We start from the raw sequence: 14,949 nt of genomic DNA, 5'->3' as shown, positions 1-14,949 counted from the left end.
AACTCTAAAATTTTAAAATTAACAAGGTATTATTCATTAGTTCAGTCTTACATTTAGTAGCAACATTTAACCAAGATAAAATTTGAATGTGGTTATAACTGTGTAATCTCTGGTGCCTGTTTGAATCATACCACTAGTCTGTTTACCATTTCTGTTGATGAACACTATCAAATCCTAAGTACCTTTCAAACATAAAGTGTATTTTTTGGATTATGAAAGTGATACATACTCTTAAATGCACAAAGAAAATTACAAATAACCAATAATCTCATCCAGGGAGTCACTTTAAGTATTTATTTTGGGAATATATATTGTTAATATATTTATATTAATATCACCCATACACATACAATATACATTAAGTTTAACTAACATATTTTAAGTTTAAGACCAAACCATTGATACAACTTAAGCGTACTTTTTATTCCTTGGCATTTGTACCTTTTCTTTTTGTTTGAAGATTTTATTTTAGAGATAGAGCCCAGGGGAGAAACAGAGGTAGAGGGAGGGACAAGCAGACTCTGAGCTGAATGCAGAGCCTGATACAGGGCTCAATCTCATGACCTTGAGATCATGACTTGAGCCAAAATCAAGAGTCAGACGCTCAACATACTGAGCCATCCAGATACCCTGCATTTGTACCTTTTCAGAGCATTAAAAAAACTCTATAAACACTTTAATAGCTGTACAATATTCCATTCTATGGATATATTATAATTCATTTAAGCCCTGCATTACTATGGATAGGGACTTTGCAATTTTTCACAATTAGAAATAAATCTATGATTGCTTTTGTACACAGACATACATCCAAAATTCAGATTATTTATGATCAATTATAGGTCAAAAAATGTAAACAGGGATACCTGGGTGGCTCAGTAGGTTTATGTCATGTTGGGTGTGGAGCCTAGTTAAAAAGAAAAAAAACAAAAAACAAAAAAATAAACAAATACAAAATGTGATGTAAGTTGCAAAATTACATTCCAAAAAAGTACCTATTCAAAAATTCTTAAAAGAATAGGGGAGTGTCTCCCTCACACAATACTTGGAATTTTATATATATTATATATAGAAGTATGTGTGTGTGTATAATATATACATAGAATTTTATATAACTACTTTAAAATTCCCTCATTTTTTGAAAAATGGGAGGGAGAAGGCAATAAAAGAGAGAAAAACAGAAAAAGTTCAGAAAAGACTGAAAATGAAGGTGGGAAGAAAACCCTGAAGGAACAATCAAGAAGAATAAAGAGTAAACTGGGAAAGATGCTAATGTAACTGTTGAAGAAGGTAATTAAACACACTGAAGGCAATAAAGGCAACAAAAATAAAGGACTGGTTTTATTCCAGTGATATCAGAATTTTGGAGTTTTTGTTTAAAAAAAAAAAAAGGAAAGGAAGTGTGAGGGACACAACTACAACATGTACATTTTCTACTTTGTTCACTGCAGGTAATTCTGATACACACTAAAATTTTAAAATCACCACCTATAGAGCACCTGGGTGGCTCAGTCGGTTAAGTATCTGACTCTTGATTTCAGCTCAGGCCATGATCTCAGGGTCATGAAATTGAGCCCTGAATCAGGCTCTGCACTGGGCATGGAGCCTGCTTAAGATTCTCTCTCCTCTTCCTCTGCCCTTCCCAGTACCAAACCCTCCCCACACACCAGCTATCCCTCCAAACAAACAAACAAACAAAATCCATTATCATTTATTATATTAAAGTGGAAAAATTACATGATTATTTGATTAAATCCCTCAAAATCACTTCATCTAACTTAGCACTCTTTGGATTAACTCTCAGGACCCAGAACAAAAGACAACTTTCTCAGATGCAGAGCGAACATCATTCTTGAAGATGAGATACTTTGGGATGCCTGGGTGGCTCAGTGGGTTAAGCCTCTGCCTTCGGCTCAGGTCATAGTCTCAGGGTCCTGGGATCGAGCCCCGCAGTGGGATCTCTGCTCAGCAGGAAGCCTACTTCCCCTCTCTCTCTCTAACTGTCTCTCTGCCTACTTGTGCTCTCCCTCTGTCAAATAAATAAATAAAATCTTAAAAAAAAAAGAGGAGATATTTTATTTATCAAAAAAAGAATAGAATGAGGAAAGGATCCACTACTATTTAGCATTTTTCTATACAAGAAAAAAAATTAATTTTTAAAAAATTACCATTTTTATACATTATATATCTACCTGAAAAACCTAAGACAATCAGCCCTAAATCTATCAGAATCGATATATATAATGTACAATTAATGAATATGACATTAATGCACAACAGCATCAATCAGAAAGTTATCATAGTGGTGGGACATACTCCAATTTATAGAGCAAAAAACTGTAAAATCTCTTAGGCAAAAAAATTTAGTAAGAACTGTAAAAAAAAATAAAAAGAAGAAAAGGAACAAAGAAATAAAACAGAGGGAAATAAAAGGCAAACTATAAGCCTGTTTTAAATAAGACCTGAATAAATGAAAAGATATTTCTAACCCTCTTCTGGGTTAGAAAATCCCAAAAGATATTAGTTCCCCCCAACACTCCAAAACAAGCTCAAATATACAAAGGAATTTAGAATATATTAAAGGTTGCATTTTTAAATCAGTGGAATATATGGTATTAGAACAAATGACTGACTTGATATCAAAAAATACCTATCTCATATTGTACTCCACAAAAATATACTTCAGATTAAAAGTTAAATACAACATATCTGACAAAGGACTCATGTCCAGATCAGACAAATCCGTAAGTAAAATACTAAGAGTCTAATTTAAAAATGGGCTAGGAGCACCTCAACTCAGTTGGTTAAGCATCTCCCTTTGCTTCAGGTCATGACAGGATCTTGGGATGAAGCCCCACATTGGGCTCCGGACTCAGCGCGGAGTCTGCTTTTTTCTGTCTCTGCTACTCCCCCAGGTTGTGCTCTCTCTCTCTTGTGCTTGCTCACTCTCCCCTTCTCTCTCTTAAATAAATTTTTAAAAATCTTTAAAAATAAACAAAAATAAAAATGGGCTAAAGAGGCAAATAGGCAAGAGAATTCTTGAACTTCCTATGAGAATATCCAGGTGGTCAAGATGCATATGAAAATGTGTGCATTATTATCATACACCCTCAGAATGGCAGTGTAAACTGGTATTCCACTTTAAAACAAAGACTTATCAACAACAGCCAAACTGTGGTAAGAGAGCAAATATCCACCAAATGATCAATGTATAAAGAAAATGTGGCATATACACACAATGAAATATTACTCAGTCACCAAAAAGAATAAAACCTTGCCACTTGCAATGTGGGCAGAGCTAGAGTGTATTATGCTAAGTAAAATAAGTCAGTCAGAGAAAGACAAATACCATATGATTTCATTCATACGTGCAATTTACTAACAAAACAGATGAACATAGGGGAAGGGAGTAGAAAAGAGAGAAGGAAGCATACCATAAGAGACTCCTAATGATAGAGAACAAACTGAGAGTTGATGGAGGGAGGTGGGTGGGAGACGGACTAAGTGGGTGATGGGTATTAAGGAGGACACTTCTTATGATGAGTACTGAGTTTTATATGTATATGATAAATCCCTAAATTCTACTCCTGAAACCAATATTGTATTATATGTTAACTAACTTGAATGTAAATAAAAATTTGAAAAAGAAAAAAAAAGAAAGAAAATGAAGACTATAACAAGAGACAAAGACACTGTATAATTTATTAAGGAGTGAATCCAACAAGTAGATATGAAAATTGTAGATAATTACGTACCCAACATATATTTTATCATGCACCCAACATACTTGGGGAGCACCCAAACACATAAAGCAGCTAACAACAAACATAAAGTGTTGGTGAAGATGTGGAGAAAAACGAACCTTCTTGAACCTCATGTAAACTGGTGCAGCTGCTGCAGAACAGTATGGAGGTCCCTCAAAAAAATTAAAAATAGAAGGGCACCTAGGTGATTCAGTCGGTTACGCATCTGCTTTTGGATCAGATCATGATCCTAGAGTCCTAGGATTGAGACCCACATCCGGGCTCCTAGCAGGGAGTCTGCTTCTCCCTCTCTATGCTGCTCGTCCTGCTCATTCTCTCTCACACACGCTCTCAAATAAATAAATAAATAAATAAATCTTTAAAAATATTTTTTAAAATAGAACTACCTATAAGGGCTCCTGGCTGGCTCCGTCAGAAGAGCATGTGACTCTTGATCTCAGGGTTGTGGGTTCGAGCCCCAGATTGGGTACAGAGATTACTAAAGAAAATAAAGGTTAAAAAAAAAAAAAACCTGTAAATACACACCACTGTGTATTTACCCGAAAAACAAAAAAACACTAATTCAAAAGGATATATGCACTCCTATGTTTACTGAAGCATTACCTACAATAGCCAAATTGTGGAAGCAGCCCAGCATCTCCCAACAGATGGATGACGAAGATGTGGGGTGTTTGTGTTTGTGTGTGTGTGTGTTCCATTAGATACAAATATATATATATATATAAAACAGAACACTGTTCAGCCACAAAAAAAAAAAAAATGAAGTCTTCCCATTTGTAACAAGATGGATGGAGCCAGAGTACAATGTTAAGCAAAATAAGTCAATCAGAGAAAGACAAATATCATACGATTCCACCCATATGTAGAATTTCAGAAAAAAAGGCAATGGACAAAGGAAAAAAAGACAAACCAAAAAAGAGACTCAAAATTATAGAGAACAAACTGATGGTTATTTAAGCAGGGGTGTGGGGTGGAGGGAATAGGTAAAACAGGAGATGGAGATTAAAGAGTACACTTATGATGAACACTGAGTAATGTATATTATTGTTGAATTATTGTATTGTAAACCTGAAACTAATATAACACTGTATGTTAACAATACTGGAATTAAAATTAAAAACTTAATAAAGACAAAAAAAAGAATAGGGGGAAATAAATACTGTCATACCCTATCTTTTAGATTTGGTAAAATCTTTTTGGCTAACATATTTGCAATATCCAATAATATCTTATATAGGTATACTGCAATCTCACTTCTAGGAACAAAGAATGTTCATTGCAATATTATTTGCATAAGCCAAAATAATGAAGCATTTAAATGTACGTCAGTTGGGTAAGTAGTTAATTTATGTTATACCCAAATAATGAATACTATGTAGCTGCTAAAAAGGAATATCTGAACTGATAAAGAATGACCTATGATGTCATGTTAGGTGAAAAAAGTTACAATCAATATACACTGTAGGACCCCATTAGCACAGAATACAACCAAAACCCACTATCCATGTACAAATATATGATTTACATACTTCTAAATTTGTAATATCAACAAATATTTACAAAGGACATATTATTTACATATAAAGAGAAAAGTCTGGAAAAACATATCAAAATGTTTATAAATTACCTCTATGTAATAAGAATTTTAAGGAGTAACTTTATTTTTTATATACTTCTGTGATGTTTGAACATATTAAAACAAGCATATATTACTTTTATAACAAAGTGACTAACAGCAGCAACAAAATAATTTTCTATTTTCTTTAATGTTCATACCTGCAAGGCCTTTTCTTTCTCATTCGTCAGTTCCTGGGAATGTTTATTTGACAATGCAGCTGTGTGTGATGCCCATTCATTCTGCAACTTATCTAATTCTTGGATTTTTTCTGATAATGTCTGTATTAGAGTTCAATTCAAAATATTAATTAAGTCTTGTGAATGTTATTACCTTAGAACATGACAATATTTACAAAGGATATTAAAGAAAAGGAATCACAGGGACGCCTGGGTGGCTCAGTTGCTTAAGCAGCTGCCTTCGGCTCAGGTCATGATCCCAGCGTCCTGGGATCGAGTCCCACGTCTGGCTCCTTGCTCAGCAGGGAGCCTGCTTCTCCCTCTGCCTCTGTCTGCCATTCTGTCTGCCTGTGCTCTCTCTCTCCCCCTCTCTCTCTCTGATAAATAAATAAAATCTTAAAAAAAAAAAAATTAAAAAAAAAAAAAAAAAAAGAAAAGGAATCATAGCTTTCCAAAACATCAAAGCCTCTTCCTACACAGATTTTTTTTTTCATTTGAGGAAATCAAGATTAGAATAAAAGAATTTTAGAGCTAACATGGCCCAGAAGGCAAGCTTAACTATCTTTAACCTTTTAGTTAAGTCTGGCTCTTCACCACCCAATCTTCTCCTGTGACATTAAGAAATAAAGCAGCCCAGGATAGAGCAAGTCAATTGCATGGAGTGGTTCACTTACACACAATCAAACTGATGGGCTATGTTGTTCAGGACAATTTCTGCCTGAAGCCATGCCACTTATCAGATATTGGGGTCCTCAGTTTTAAGGACTAAGGGCAAAAAGTAGTAGCTCTGACTGAAATGATAATAAGCCTATCAGAATAAGTCATAACACTCATATGGAAGGGAAAAGGTTAGAAGATACGAACTGAAACATCATTTTAGACAGGAGGTGTGAGATGAAAAAAGAGCAAAGAACTGACATATGACAGGTATTATATATTATTTAATGAAGACCTGGAAGGTAACAAATGTTTGAATGGAATCAACTATCAGAGAAAGGATCAGATTAAGACAATTTACTCATAGGAGAAAGGTGACAAAAAGGAGAAGGAAATCAAAGATAACATGCTTTAAAAAATAATACACAAAAGCCTGGATAGGATTCGAGAAGTAATTCAGAGCCAATGTTTAGAGGACTCACAAAGACAAAATGAAATCTGAATTACCTTTTGTGTGAAATTCAGTTGCCTAGTAACATCATCTAGTGATTGAATCAATGATAATTTTTCTTCCTATTTATAAAATAAAATTACACAGTTTACAATTTAATCATCTATAGCTGTTCTACTCAAAGTACAGCATCAGCATCACCCTGAGAGTTTGTTAAAAATGCAGAATTTCTGGTTCCACTTTAGGTCTTCTGCTTCACAAACAGAATGAGCAAGATCTCTAGAGGATTTATGTACCACTATAATTTGAGATGCACTAATCTATAGCTTTGACTAAAACGACTTTCTGAAAACTATAAAGAGGTATCCTAATATTTTTTTCTTGCTCCTTATACCTTATAAAATTATTGGGCATTTTGTAATTTTCAATATACACTTTCATATCTTTTTCCTTGAGACAGGTGTAATACAATAGTAGATATTTCCATACTTATCTACCAGTTGATGAAACCATGGTATAAACAGTTTAAGTGACCTGCCCCAAGATCACAGAAAATTAATAAAAATGATGGGACCTAGTTTCTCAATTTTGGGCCTAGTTCTACTCTCACTGTATCTTGATTAAACGGGAAAAAAAAAAAAAAAACCCAATAAGGTAAAAATAAATTCCCTACATATTATAAAAACTTACTAGACATCTTTAAAAATACTTCATTCTGAAAACAAAAACTAATAGCACTATGCTCTTCAGTGACTTATCAGAGACTTCTGGTACTTATTTTTAAAAGAGTAACTTGAATTTAAATCTTACCTTGCTACATTTCAAACAGCTGGCTAAAAACTTCTTTATTTCCACATCACTTCCAGGTAAAAGTTTTAATGAGAGGTGTGTAAGATGCTTAAAAGGATTTGTCTCTACCACATTTAAAAAGGCAGGTGAGTTATCCAAAATAGGTGATGGAGAAACTAACTGTAGCAAAAACCTTTGAAAAGAAAGTATCACAAAATAACAACACTTATGAGACAGTGAAATTCTCCCACTGAATAAATGCCAGTGAATCATCAATGATTAGAAACACTGGCGGGGGGGGGGGGGGGGGCTAGGTGGATCAGTGGGTTAAAGCCTCTGCCTTCAGCTCAGGTCATGATCCCAGGGTCCTGGGATGGAGCCCTGAATTGGGCTCTCTGCTCGGCAGGGAGCCTGCTTCCCTCTCTCTCTGCCTGCCTTCCCACTTACTTGTGATCTCTGCCTCTCAAATAAATAAATAAAATCTTAAAAAAAAAAAAAAAAAAAGAAAAGAAACACTGGGAAAGGGGGCACACTGGAATCACAGGAGCCAATATAAAAGGACTCCCAGTGGTAAAACTGGATAAGCTAATAGCAAAATGAAAAAACTGAGCAAGAAACATAGAAAGGATTTACTGTAATACACTGAATATACAAATGTTCATGAGCTCACAATGAAAGACAAAGCAGAAAAATAAAACCAAAAACCCACTGAAAGCACAAAAGTAATTAAAATAACAACTCTTTACTCTAAAAATTGACAATTTAAAAGAATTAAGCATTTATCTTTTTCTTTCCAGAGTAATCAAACAGCCCAAACTGATGAGGAAAAGTTCTCCTTTATAAAAGAATTATACTTAATAAATATAAAAGGAAGGATAGAATTAGAAATGCATAACTTTGTAGTTCCTAAAAAAAATAAGTGATTCAAACAACAATCATCAATTGATGAAACCAAAAGACAAAAGGTTAGTCAACTTTACAATGAAAGGATCAGGCTTTAGTATCACACAAACATGAATATACACATACAAACACAAACTCATTCCTCTTATCCAAGTTCATTATAAAATCATGTACTTGATGCTGTTAAATATTTCAGATAGTTATAATGTCTGTCAAGACATGAAAATTAAGGAGTAAATATTTTTATTTTAACCATGATTCCTTAAAATTTGTTATTTAATAGCCCTAAACCCAGTTAAAAATAGGAGTACTTATAACACATACAAAGTATCTTGCCATCAATTTGTCTTACAAAGAAGAGTTTGTCTTGAGAGAATTCTAATGACACAGTGCTCTCATGAGACTTACCTTGGAATTTCTTTGGCTTGTTCTTGAGTACACTGCTGAAGGAGATCTATAAATTTCTGTGGGAAAGCTAAGAAGTCTACCAGAAGGCCTTGCTGGAATTTTAAACTATGCAGAAGAAAAAAGTTTTAAAAAATTTAATTACTATATTTAATTATAATTTAAACCCTAAAATATTCTTTTCTTATTTACCAAATACCCATTAAAATCAAGAACTAGAGAACTTTTTTATAGAATTTATCCCATGGGAGGGGAAAAGTCAATATATTTAGCTAAAGCTCCAAATTCAAGCTGTTTTAAGCAGAATTCTGATAAGCTATAGAATATTGACTTTCAAAAACATCCTGAATAATTATAGTATAAGCAGTCCAGCATTCTCAAAATACCAAAGGTTCATAATACGTTGCATTTCAAAGACAATAGTACCAATACATTAATAAAACTTACTTCCTAGATTAAATATAAAAACAGAAAAATAGATTTAGTTACCTCTGAAAATCTTCCTCGGAAATAACAAGGTTATATAGAAAAAATGGATCAGTATCATCAGTCAGACGGATAACTAAATCCTAAAAGAAAGATTTCATTTTTTAATGTTTTCAATAGATAGGCTTTTAGAGAAATTTCTTCCTTCTTAGAAGTGGAATTATCCAATAACAACAATGTATCACCAATATTCTTCAGGTGACTTTGTTTTCTGGTACAGCTGGATTTCCATTAGTCTTTAAGAGACTTAAGAATCTTAAACAGGGATAAATATTCTGCTCCTTGAGAGCCATGTAGGAGTCTATACAAACTAATTAAATGCTAGGAGTTGAAGGCTGAGGAATACCATCCTATTAGAGGCTTGGAAGAATTGAGACCTAGTCCTTGCTGCACTATACCATGATAATATTTTACCACTGGCCACATCATATTCAATTATATTTTCAGTTTCCCACAAGTTAATTGTCTAATACTTCAAAAGTGCCAATATATCAGCTGAAATGACAAGCAATCATGTATCCTAATAAAGGAGTATTTGCCTCTCAGGCAGAGGACAGAGGTATCAAGTAACATGTTGCCAGGGCTTCTTCCTATGGGCCTATTCTCTCCCTCCAGGTGGCCGGTGACATGGAGCTCCATCTGTTTTCAGTTTCAAATGAAGTAAATATCTTTCATAAAGATCACTTTCTACATAAACTTACAATACGGCAGAACATCACAGCAGCTAAAGCTGACAGAGAAGTACACAGAAATTATGTACTTTAGAGAACACTTATGTGATGAAAACAAGCATAGCAACAAGATGATGGAGGCCCAATGAAGATCTAAACAGTACTGAGGTTAAGAATAAGCTTCCACTTTGAAATAAAATCTACTCATGGCTAAAGAGGAACTGCGAGGGTCCTAGAAAAATCTGAACACGTACGGGTAGAGCTAAAAAATGAAGAGGAACAGCAGGCCTAAGGAATCATATGTAAAAAATATAACATATAATCTCTACTCCAGAAATTAGCAATCTGGGTATTTGCTCTACCTCAGAATGTCCTGTTCTTTAGGCAGCTTCTCCTGCAGTACTTCTTGAAATTCACCCCAAGATGCTATAAAAAACTGAAGCTACTACTAATACTACAAGGTCCTTGAATATCATGTTTAGGGAAAGCTATGATACAGAGAAAACAGATGCTGTACTTCTTAGTCATCTTGTCTGTATCCAGATCACTGCTAATGACTCATACTTTTGAAGATCATATAGGACTGATGCTCTAAAAGCCTCCCTTCAAAAGGTAAAGACTCAAAAATATCTCCTTTGCAGTGCTTCCATTCATTCTAACCTCACATGTGCAATATGAAATGCCAATTCTACAGGGTAGCAATATATATTCTAGCAACTTACAAAGGTATTGGGCAAAACTAACCAATTCTCCCAATCCCCAACCGTTCCTGTATGCTTTAGAAACAGATGGTACAGGGGCACCTGGATGCCTCAGTCAGTGGGGCATCTGACTCTTCATTTCAGTTCAGGTCATGATTTCAGGGTCGTGAGATCAAGTCCTGAGTAGGGCACACTCAGCGAGGAGTCTGCTTGAGACTTTCTTTGTGCTCTCTCCCTCTGCCCCTTCCCCCACATGCACACTCCTCCCCAACCAAATAAATAAATAAAATCTTAAAAAAAAAAAAAAGAAGAAGAAATATATGGTATAGGGGCGCCTGGGTTGGAACCTCTGTCTTCAGCTCAGGTCATGATCCGAGGGTCCTGGGATAGAGTCCTGCATCGGGCTCTCTGCTCAGCAGGGAGCCTACTTCCCCACCCCACCCCCCACCTCTCTGCCTACTTGTGATCTCTGTCAAATAAATAAATAAATAAATAAAATCTTTAAAAGAAAAAAAAAAAAAGAAGAAGAAGAAATGTATGGTATAATAATCTCTCAGTCATTGTCTTAGTAGATTCTACCACCCCAGATTAGCAAGTTACAAACTGGCCCAAAACTGAAAAGCAAGTTGGTGTAACAAAAGAGCTCACATTCTTAAAGAACAAAAGTAGTAATAATGCATAGAAATTACATTTCCCCCCAAAAATGAAAATATTTCAAAAGAAATTAATACCAACCTTTCTGTGAACTGGATTGGAAACTGACTGTAGTTCAATGCTCACTCTAACACTTACTCTCCTGTACGAAAAGATATACCCAATTGTCAGAAACATTCGTATGGAAGGAATTAGCACTCATTTGTCCGAGCTGAAATTTTCAGTGTTAAGCTGTAAGATCTCCCACTGGTATTCCCTAAATTATGAACAGATATTTCGGAAGCATACCAGATTTTAAGTTTAAGTTCTTGTTCTTCCACTAGTAACTAATCAGGTTTTTTACCAGAGATTGTATTTTTCTCTCCTGTAAAATGGGATTGTTGCGAGAATCAAATGAGATAAACGATGTGGAATTCCCATTACTAGCCTGGAATATAACCTACTGCCCAGATCCTGAAACAGCACCTACTGAAAGCCAAACAAACCAATGACTTAATAACAATTTCCTACATTTAAAAAAATTTACCATTTCAAACGATCTAATTGATTCCATTTAAAAAACTGAAAATGTGAAGCAGTACCAGAATACACGGAATGTTTACAATCCGGGAAGTAAGATAACACATTCCCCTCCCTTATACATACACAAAATCTACCAAATACATCTGCTCAATATAGTCCCTATCCAATACATCCACAGAAGTACGTCAACAGTGTATTATCCACCTTAACCTAGAGTAACTCTAAACTTCAAAAAAACCCGTAGCTTTCCACATTCTCTGTTGCATCTCAGAGAATTCAGCATCAGACAGAGGCATATAAATCAAGGTGCTCATAACCATTTATCAAACTGAGCAAAGATGCTTAAATGATCAAGGAAATAAAGGGAAGAACTGGTGAAAAATCATCTCAGTACAAAAGTTCTATATTTTGCTAGAATTAAATAACAATGGCTGTTCCCTGATGTGTAGGAAACAAAAGTAAATAGAATTTTAGGCTATTCTTCCAACGTTGTTTTAAAATTTTCCCACATTCTGCTACTTATTCAGTGCAGAAGTAAAAGGTATAGACCTAGCAACCAAGTGTTGGAAAAACTTGGTAACAGTTGATCAAGAACAGATTCAATTGTCCAGATTTTTTTATGCTCCAACTTAAAAATAATTTTTTTGGCATTTTATGTCATTTTAGTTAAGCTTCCTATTGAACAAATGATTGGATGCTAAATCTTAGTATGATGAGGTTACCATATGATAAGGTTATCATAACTTACGTTATCTGAAAAAGAATAAGCAGCACTGGCAAATACCGGATAGGAAGAATTATTTTTAGAACAGAAAATGTTTTTTATTTTCCTATTATCTAGTGCAATATATGTGAAACAGATAAGATTTCTACTCTAATTCTACTTAAATGAAGTATTTTGGGGATGTCTGGGTGGCTCAGTCTATTCTGCTTTTGGCTCAGGTCATGATCCCAGGATCCTGGGATCAAGTCCTGCATCAGGTTCCCTGCTCAGCAGCAGCTGCCTGCAGCTCCCCTTGCTTGTGTGTGTGTGTGGCTCTTGCTCTCTCTCTCTCCTTCTCTGACAAATAAACAAAATCTTTTAAGAAAAATTAAGTATTCTCGGGGGAAAAAACTTTCAATTTCCTAATCTGTAAGATAAATGAATTGAGTTGGGTTTGTGAGGACCTTTCCCGATCTATATCGTCATTATGCTTGGTTTTTGTCTTGCAGTTTTTTCTAAAACATCCTGCCACAGGGGATGTGACACTGCAGTAGGTAACTTTTTATGGTGACATACACTTTCAAAAGTCCTGTCATACTTGATAAATTTGTTTCAAAAAAATCAAAAGATCATTTAGCAAAGTATTCTTTAGCTACTACTGGAAGAATCACATCAATATAATTTAAGAAGGATATTAATGATATTGTTGCATAAATTCCAAATGTCTATAATGCATTACTTTCAGGAGAAAAAGGGAGGAGGAAAGGCCCATAGATTAAACCTCTCCTTCCTGCCCCAACATCTACTGTAGAAAAACCTGAGCTTTCAGAAAATACAGTATCTGAAATCACAATCTTATTTTCTCCATTAAACAGTTGTCAGAGGGACAATATAAAACAAATCAATAAAAACTCATAAAAATGCTGTTTCTCAAAATAAATGTCATACTCCGAACAATGCAGAAATTCACATAACATCCTCCCTCACAGTCAGATTTGGCATTATCAGAATTGGATTCTAGCCCACCTCCGCCACCTAGAAGCTGTGACCTGAGCCTTTCAATTCAAACAAATAAAAGCTACTGTAAACCAGGTAGTATGCTGGATGCTAGGGATACAAACAGAAATAAACATGGTCCATGTCCTCAAATCAGATTAAATGACTCTATCCAGACTTTGCTTCTGATTGTATTTTAGCATTTTAGTGCTTCAGGGGAAGGAAGGGAAGGACTGCTAACACTGAGCACCCACACTACTGAGTACCTACCCTATGCTTTACATATATCTTATTTAAAACAATAATCTTACTAAGAGTTATGTCTGTCTTACAAAGGAAGAACCTGAGGGGCACTGTTACAAACGTGGTTAAAGCCAAGTTATAGAGCCCAAATTAGAACTCAGAACTTTCACCTTCACTGTGCTATCTAATAAATGAATAAGGGCAATTAATTTCAACTTTGGTAACTTTGAAAAGGTCCTTATAATGAAGGGATTCAAGACAAACCTTGAAGGTTCTGAAAGCAAAAGCATTTGAGGCAGGGAGAAGAGCAGGAATAAAGGTATGGTACTGAGAGTATGAGGTACATGCAATGGATAAGTAGTCTTACAGGTCTAGCATATGGGGAACAGAACTTCTAAAACAAAAATTAAAAAAGATGTTGGTGTCAAACCATGGGCTTCATAATCTGCATTACTTTCCTCCAGAGTTCTCTGAGTTATCTTCCACTGAAGGTCCTTCTTATGACTTTAGTGCACTGATGTCACTTCATGCATTAATCACATCTTAATAATAACTAAATGTTTAGTGCATGCCTTTAATACTTCAGGCACTGTTTTAAACATTGTGTATGTATTAACTCATTTCATCCTCCTAATAATCCCATGAGGCAATTACTTTTATCATCATTAATTTAAAGATGAGACACAAAGAAAAAAATGATTGTACGGTATCAGTCAATAAGTGACAGAAATGAGATTTAAACCCAGATAATCTGGCTCCAGAGCCTGAACTCTTAACCTGTGCTATTCTACCTCTTTTTGTTTCCCCTATTAAGTGTGAGTTCCTTGAGGCCCAGAATGAAAATTGTTTCCATTGTTGTTGTCTTTGTTGTCAGGAGGCAGAGGAGTAAAGAGAGAGGAAGCTAGACCATTTCAGCAGGTAGGACAATTACTGGCACACAGTAGGTATTCATAAATATTTGTTGAGCTGAACCGGCCTTGAATATTTAACTAAAGTCTGGATTACTTTCCCTATGGGTCAGGGGCCAGCATATTTTCTGTAAAGGGCCAGATAGTAAATACTTTAGGCTTTGCAGGCCAAAGGTCTCGGTCACGATTATTCATGTACAAAAGCAGCTTGACAATTCTTAAATGAGAATGGCTGCATTCCAATAAAACTTTACTTAAAAAAATGGGCAGAAGGCAACCTGGCCCGTGGGCTCGTTTGCTGA

At 35.1% G+C, this 14,949-nt stretch overlaps 1 protein-coding gene across 2 annotated transcripts in view; it reads right to left on the bottom strand.

Moving 5' to 3' along the window:
• Positions 1-14,949, bottom strand: part of SASS6 (SAS-6 centriolar assembly protein) — a 39,925-nt gene that overhangs the window by 23,104 nt on the left and 1,872 nt on the right. For both annotated transcript variants that reach the window (XM_032301409.1, XM_032301410.1), the window contains exons 2-7: positions 11,357-11,417; positions 9,253-9,332; positions 8,767-8,871; positions 7,477-7,648; positions 6,723-6,788; positions 5,541-5,660 (exon numbers count right to left, since the gene is read on the bottom strand). In XM_032301409.1, coding sequence (XP_032157300.1) covers positions 5,541-5,660; positions 6,723-6,788; positions 7,477-7,648; positions 8,767-8,871; positions 9,253-9,332; positions 11,357-11,417 — 604 coding nt within the window. The remainder of the gene's footprint in view (positions 1-5,540; positions 5,661-6,722; positions 6,789-7,476; positions 7,649-8,766; positions 8,872-9,252; positions 9,333-11,356; positions 11,418-14,949) is intronic.

This window comes from Mustela erminea, chromosome 10 (genome assembly GCF_009829155.1).
Source record: "Mustela erminea isolate mMusErm1 chromosome 10, mMusErm1.Pri, whole genome shotgun sequence".
In the NCBI taxonomy this organism is placed as follows: Eukaryota; Metazoa; Chordata; class Mammalia; order Carnivora; family Mustelidae; genus Mustela; species Mustela erminea.
Note: the sequence above shows the minus strand (reverse complement) of the source record. Positions and strands in the feature narration are given on the sequence as shown.